We start from the raw sequence: 6,903 nt of genomic DNA, 5'->3' as shown, positions 1-6,903 counted from the left end.
CCCAGCTGAAATGCAGGGTCAAGGACCCACAGTGACTGGAAGTTCTAGTTTCATGGAGGCACTCACTGTCCAAGGGTTGTCGGGTTTCTCTGAGCATGCAGGTCATGGCTTCTCTGCTGAGTGAGTTTTCTAAGGAGGCCCCTGACATCTGTCCTTGCTGCACTTTGCCTGCCACTTTCTGTCCTGCAGTGCCCTCTGGTGGCCATGGTCGTCATGGCCACCGCATTGCCTGAACCCCAAGACCCAACTGAGGTGGGAAGGAAGAGGACTTTCCTGTTGCTGCCCTTTGCCACAAGGCTCAGGGACTCCCCAGAACACAATGGAAGCCATTGGGAAAACACTGGGCTTTAGCAGCAGGCTAGCAAATGGGTAAAGATTTGCCCAGGGGGCCTGCTGTGTGGGGCATGGACTACAGTGGACAGTGGGAGCTGTGAGGGGCCCATGCCCCAGTTTAGAGGGCATTAGGGGCTTCACAAGGTAGCCAGGCTTGGGTGGCGGAAGGCCAACATTCCCCCACATGCCAGAAAAAATATGTCAGCCCAGGGTCAGCAGCTGGCTGGGCTGTGAGCTGGCTGGCTGTGTGGACAAGGAGTGTCTTGAGAGACACATGACCCCGTGAAGGTGCTTCTAGAGACGTGACTCAAGTCTTCCCAAAGCTCCAATTCTTGGTCATGTGGATGGAGCTGCCTGACTCCCTGCCCTGCCTGGCCTGCTTCAGCTGAGGCTCTATCGTGATACTGGTGACAAAGTCCCAGATCCCTGAGGATGGGTGACTCCGAGGCCTCCCTCTGATGAACTGTTGCCACTCTGGCGATGAATTGATGACTCACCTTCATTACCTGCCCGCCTATCTGCCTTCTTTTCCTCCTTTCGTTCCTGTTAGAGTTTCCTGGGATCTTTTCTCAGGTAAAGTGTTTGCTCTCAAATCCTTGTTTCTAGGTCTGCATCGGGGGGTGGGTGACCCAAATCAAGACAGCGTCTGGCGGGGCCACTTTATTTTCCTGACTTATGGTGCAGGATGAAATGGAAAGGGGTGTGGCGGATGGCCCCCTGGGCTGGGGGCTGGGAGAACTTGCTTTTCATTTGTGACCTGGGGACATAGTGCAAGATGAAAGGATGGTGTTCAGGCTGACTCTGCAGCAGGGGGCTCCAGACTTACTAGACTTTGGGACCCTGACTTCCCCCTCTGGGCAGGAGCTGTCTACCAGACTGGCCTCAGGCCCTGGGGCCCTTGCGGGCCACCACAAAACAGTGGCCCCCGTTGACGCAGTAGGCCTCTGAGTATTTGATGGGGCTGTACTGGCACTTTAGCACCTGGCAGCCGGCTTCCTGCACGGCCTTCTCCACTGTCTCCTTCTCCAGCCAGAGGCCAAAGAACTTCCTGGAGCCCACCATGTATTCACGGCAGCGCAGGGCCACCGAGGTGACCAGGTGCCCGCCTGGCTTCAGGAGGCCCACCAGGTTGCGGATGGCTGCCCGGTAGGCGTCCACGTCCTGGCAGGCGCACTCCAGGGCCAGCAGGCTCAGCACGCAGTCTGCTGCGGGCACCTGGGCAGACCCCAGAGGACGGGGCTGGTTCACGTCACATGTCAGTAGCCGCGTGACGGTCCTTCGGAGCCGGGCCTCCTTCTCCTGCCACTTGCTCCTGTGAGGGAGGGTCAGTGAGGTGACAATGACAATTAGGACAACATCCCCCTTACCCTAAGGAGGGCTTCCTATGGGCCTATGAGGAACATCATATTTCTCCCATTATACAGATCAGGAAACTGAGGCACACAGAGGTTGAGTGATTTGTTCAAGGCCACACAGCTGATTTGACATCTGATTCCTCCTTCTCCACTTCCTCCTCCTTTTTTCTGTCTTTCTTTTGAATAACTCAATTTTAGCGTATTGCATTATTAATTTTAAGTTGCAAAAGGCATATAACAAATATTTACCATTTCAGTCATTCTCTGCAATCCAGGGGCATTAACTGCATTCACAATGTGCGCAACTATCACCATTTCCTAATTCCAAAACTTGTCATCCCCCATGCTGAAACTCTGCCCCCATTATGCAATATACCCCCATTCCTCCTCCCTGCAGCCCCTGAGCCTGTAAATATCCTTCTTTAAACCAGCTCTTTCACACAGCTGGGCCTTCGCCCTTGCCATCCCCTCTGCCTGACTCTCATCCTTTCTCCCTCACATCTCCCAAGGAGTTGCTCGAAGTGCTCTTTCTGAGAGGAGAGGCTTTCTCTTGCCGTCTGCTGGGGACTGAATTGTATCCCCGTCATATTCATATGCTGAAACCCTAACATGTATGTGGATGTATGTGGAGATGGAGCCTTTGGCAGGTAAATAGAGGTAAATGAGATCATGAGCGGGGGCCACTCATGATGGGATTTGTGCCTTTTACAAGAAGACAGACTAGAGAGCGAGCTGATTCTCCCTCTCCTTCTTCAGAGGACGTGGCAAGAAGATGGCATCTACAGGCCAGGAAGAGCACCCTCACCAAGTTCAAGGACGGATCCTGAGCTCCCAGCCTGCAGAATGTGAGAAGTGAGCGTCTTTGCTCAAGCCGCTGCATCTGTGACATTTCGTATGATGGCTCAAGGTGAGTAAGACACCGTCCCACCTAACATAGCACCTATACCTCTCTAGGCCCCTGCAGCTGGAGAGTCTTCTCTAGAACGCTTGTTTTTCCCTGAATCCTACCTCCATCTACTTTGGGGGCGTTGTGCTTCCTACGAGAATGTGAGCTCCACGGGGCAGAGGCTTCATTCACTGTGCTATTCCCAGCATCTGGAAGTGACCTGACTCTCAGAATACTCTCTGTGAATGATGACAAGAATGTATGAAGCCCGGGCTGGGTTGATGCAGAGACCCTGTGCTCAGAGACCCTGAGGCCCTGTTCCATTTCAGGCTGCCCTTGTCTGTAATTTGGTCAGGCCCCCATGGCTGAAAGATGGGACAGGAATTTAAAGTGTGGTCTTTGTCCTGCTCTAAGGTGGCCTAGAGGTCACGCTCCACATCTAAGGCTTCGGTTTCCTGGACTCTGGTTGATGGATTCCCTCTCTGTGAACTGGATGGGGAAGGTGCCTGGAGGGGGTGGGTGCTGTTGATCTCTGGGACTTGGTACCAGTGTGGAGGAGATAGATGTGGGCGATTCCAAGAAGCTCATGTCTTCCCATAACACGTGCCCCTCCAACACTAGGTAACGTGGAAGCTGAACCACGAGTTTTGAGAGGAAAGAGATCTGCGTGTGCTGGAGCAATCAGGGGAGGTTTCAGGAAGAGGAGGGACTGAAAAAGGTCCCGCAGGATGGAAGGGATGTAAAACATGGAGAGCAAATCAGGTAACCGAAGCTTTGAGCACAGGCAACTCTGAGGCTGCAGGAGGGACTCACTCAAAGGGAGGGAGGTGCTCTGGGCCAGAGACCCAAGTGGGTTAGGAACAAGCTAGAGGGAGCTGGCCAGTGATGCAGGGTGGCAGGCTCAGGCTCAGGCCTGTGAGGATGGGAGACGTCTTGTGAGAAGGATGGGACTGTGGATACCTGTCTCCCTCGAGCCCACACACGTATTGCATGGCTGGGGACCAGTCATAGGCCCCCGGGTCCTTCTTCAGCCACTTGTCCACCTCCTGGAGGTTGAGCTCCGAGTAGTCTGACACGATGATCTCCCGGAAGGCCTCGCAGGCCGAGAGCAGCTGGTAGATGGTGGGGCCTGTGCCGACGTCGATCAGGATGTCGCCTCCGATGCCTCCTGCAAGAGATAGCGTGTTCCAGGTGTGGGGGGCAGACACCCGACTCCATGCCAGATGCGGTGGATGGAGATGTCAGGCTCTGCCCTTTCCCCAGGGTGACTCCCAGGGGATCCGACCCTGCCTTGGGCAGTACCTGGACTGTCTGAGGATTCCAGACCTTATGCCTGGGGCTCAGAAGGGTGAGAGGAGGGTGGGGCACAGGCTGGCACATACTGGGTCCCCCTGCTGCCTCAAGGGTTGCTACTGGAGCCCTGGTAGGACAAGTCCTGCCCTTCTGGGCAGCTTTCAGGTTGACTTCCTGGTAGAAGCTGGTTCATTGGCAAGTCTTCTGACTCTGGGTTTAAAGCAATGGTGAGAGTGACCCCACGGCCCCCTCCCACCTCCTTGCTGCAAGGACAGAGCTTCTGGTAAAGGATGAGAGCTGAGCCAGTGGGTTCAAAACTCGCTCAACCAATCACAGAAGGCAAGAGGATCTTGTGGTGAGTTGGGGGAAGAGCAATATAAGTACATCACCTTCCTCTCCCTGCTTCCTCCCTCCATCCTCCTCCACTGAAACCAGTCCATTTTCCAAGGCTTAATCCCAGTCCTTCCTCCAGAGTCTCCTAAAATTTCTCTGTGAGCCTTAAGCTTTCATTTGTCTGTATTTCTATGGACCTCGCTTGATCTCTTTCTTGGCATCAAATACATAGGGCAAGGTTTGTTGAATGACTGAGTAACCCCCTAGTTGTTCAGTGCACTCCCTGTGCAACTGTGCAAGGCAGCCCTGCATGAACTGATTTAGAGATTTTCTACTGTCAGTGACAGGTGGGCTGACCTGGGCTGGCCAGCCTGGTGTCTTGCACCTCAGCCTCCCCTTGTGTGCATGGAGAACTTGGGTGATAATCTCTGCCGGTCCCCCCAGCCTGACAACTCAGAGCAGAAATTTGTAAACTGAGCTCTGTGGTTTGGCTTTGGGTATCCATGAACCCTCTTAATTTTGTGTAAAAGATTAAGAGCGTTTCTGTGTTGTGTATATACCAGATGTTTCATCAGGTTTTCAAGGCGGCTCAAGAGACCAGGCTATAAAGCTGCTTTTATGTTACTGAAGGGGAGGCAGTATGCTCATATCTGTTGTCGCCTATCCCTTCCAGCATGAGTCTGTGAGCCCCACAGTTCAGGAGGTACCTTCCCATTTCACAGGGCAAGAAACTGAGATGGACTGTCAAAGATTCAGGCCTGGTTCCTGGGCTGCAAAGGCCAGTGCTTGGGTTCCACGAGTGGCCAACCAGCGACAGTCCTCGTGGATTCACAGCTGGGCTGCCTGCCTTTGCAGCATCCTAGGTGAGTGGTATCCCAGAGGCCAGGTCCCCTGCCACCAAGAGCCCTTCCTGTAAGGTGCAGCCCCATCGTCTGCCTGAGATGGAGACCAGACACTCACCTGGAGAGAAAGTTTCAAAGAGATTATTCAGGTTGTATTTCAAGATTTCATTTTCAGCTACGGTGCCTGAATCGAAGGCATAGTAAGTCTTTAAGTAGTCCCGGGGTTGGAACTCTGTCTTGTAGTCCTGTCCTTTGTACAGCTTGCCCTCCATTCTGGCTGTGGACCTTGCTGCTTCTGCCCTGCTGCGGTTCCCCATTTTATCTACCCTCTTTTCCCAGGCCCTTCCCATGGGGCGTTTCATAATCTCATCAGACAGACCCTCCCTCTCAGGGAGGAGCTGGGATTGCACATCATGGAGTCAGGCCACATGTTAGCTTTCTGTCTGGGGTTTATCTGTTTGGTAATCATCAAAACACAGAAACACAAACAGGATGGTCAACAAATGTTCCTGGGGGGTGGAGTGGGGGTCTCAGTATTTCGCTTCTGAGAGGTGATGTTTTGAATGTAGATGCTGCTGGCAAGGGTTAGATTTGGGAGAGAATGAAGCAGAGGGTCTGGGCCACAGAACAAAGAGAGAGACACAGATGAGCAAAGAGAGACAGACAAAGACAAAGGCAGAGAGAAGGCAAGTATCTGGAATAGGTCAAGTGTCCTTCTCTCTCTGGGTTTGTTGGGAAAATGAAACCCAGAAAGGAAAACCCTATAGCATGGAAAACAGAATGCAGAAATGGTTAAAATTTCACTCACTGAGGTCAGTGAGTTTGCTCTTTAAAATTGTTAGTCCTGAACTTGGTTAAATATTTCCTCCTATCTTCAATCCTGTTTACTCTATTTACTTAATCAATCCTTTATTTGGTGAGGATAGAAATAAATGTAACCAGGGCCACTGAAAAGGTTGAGAAGCCTCTGTTTGCACAAATCACTTTAAAATTGTTGGCATTCATAAACAGAACATGTGATTAAATTTTGTGGAACTTGCTTGCATGCACAATCACACACACAAACACACACAGAAATGCATACACACATAACTACTAGTAAAACGTGTAAAAGATGAATGAGGGCAGTGGGTTGTATCAAAAGGGTTGCCTGCACTTCTGAATAGGTTTCAGATTGACTTTTTGGTAGGAGCTGGTTTATTTCCAGCAGTCTTCTGGTTGTGACAATTTTTTGGTTGTGATACTATGTTTTGAAAGATGCTACCATTATACTATCATTGAAATGTACTCAAATCTCTCTCTATTATTTCCTACGCTGCATGTGAATCTATAAAATAAAAAGTTGTGTTAAAAAAAAAAGTGTTTCCAAAAGGATAAAAAACAGAAAAAAAAAAGTGTTTCCAAATCTCTTCCCCAAATTCACCTAAGATCAGAGATTTCAGGTAGCAAACTCTAATGTGTTTTGCAAATGGGCAAGTCTGGGGCCCTGGTCTGTAAAGTGTGCCGGGTGTGTCCATCACACTCATCGTCTGCCTTCTTTGTGACGAACTGTGGAGTAGATGTTGAGACCTACTCACTCCTTGGAGATTAGGAAGCTGAAGGTGATGAGCCTTCTCCCAGGGGGGTTCTGGCAGCAAGTGACGGGGTCTAGGAGTAGATTTAAGGCCAGCGTCCAGAGCCAAAATAAAGAATCACTCCAAATGTATTGTCTCCTCATCAAGCTGTGCGGTCTAGCAGGGTCGCTTGGCTGTGCTGCTCAAACTAGCATGCCCAGGAATCACCCAGGGATCCCTCTAAACACAGATTGTTGTTCTTGAGATTTTACAGCCTTAATAATCCTAGGTGATACTGAGGCCCCCGT

The 6,903-nt window shown here is 51.2% G+C and overlaps 1 protein-coding gene across 1 annotated transcript; it reads right to left on the bottom strand.

The window, feature by feature from the left end:
• Nucleotides 1–1,215: 1,215 nt before the first annotated feature.
• Nucleotides 1,216–5,314, bottom strand: INMT (indolethylamine N-methyltransferase). The gene is made up of 3 exons (XM_052639225.1): nt 5,161–5,314; nt 3,535–3,742; nt 1,216–1,645 (listed from the first exon to the last, which is right to left on the bottom strand). The coding sequence occupies exons 1-3, from the start codon at nt 5,312–5,314 to the stop codon at nt 1,216–1,218; spliced, it is 792 nt and encodes a 263-aa protein (XP_052495185.1).
• Between the last annotated feature and the right edge of the window lie 1,589 nt (nt 5,315–6,903).

The sequence above is a fragment of the Budorcas taxicolor genome, chromosome 4 (genome assembly GCF_023091745.1).
Source record: "Budorcas taxicolor isolate Tak-1 chromosome 4, Takin1.1, whole genome shotgun sequence".
Classification (NCBI taxonomy): Eukaryota; Metazoa; Chordata; class Mammalia; order Artiodactyla; family Bovidae; genus Budorcas; species Budorcas taxicolor.
The sequence above is the reverse complement of the archived record's forward strand: the minus strand, read 5'-3'. Positions and strand labels throughout refer to the sequence as shown.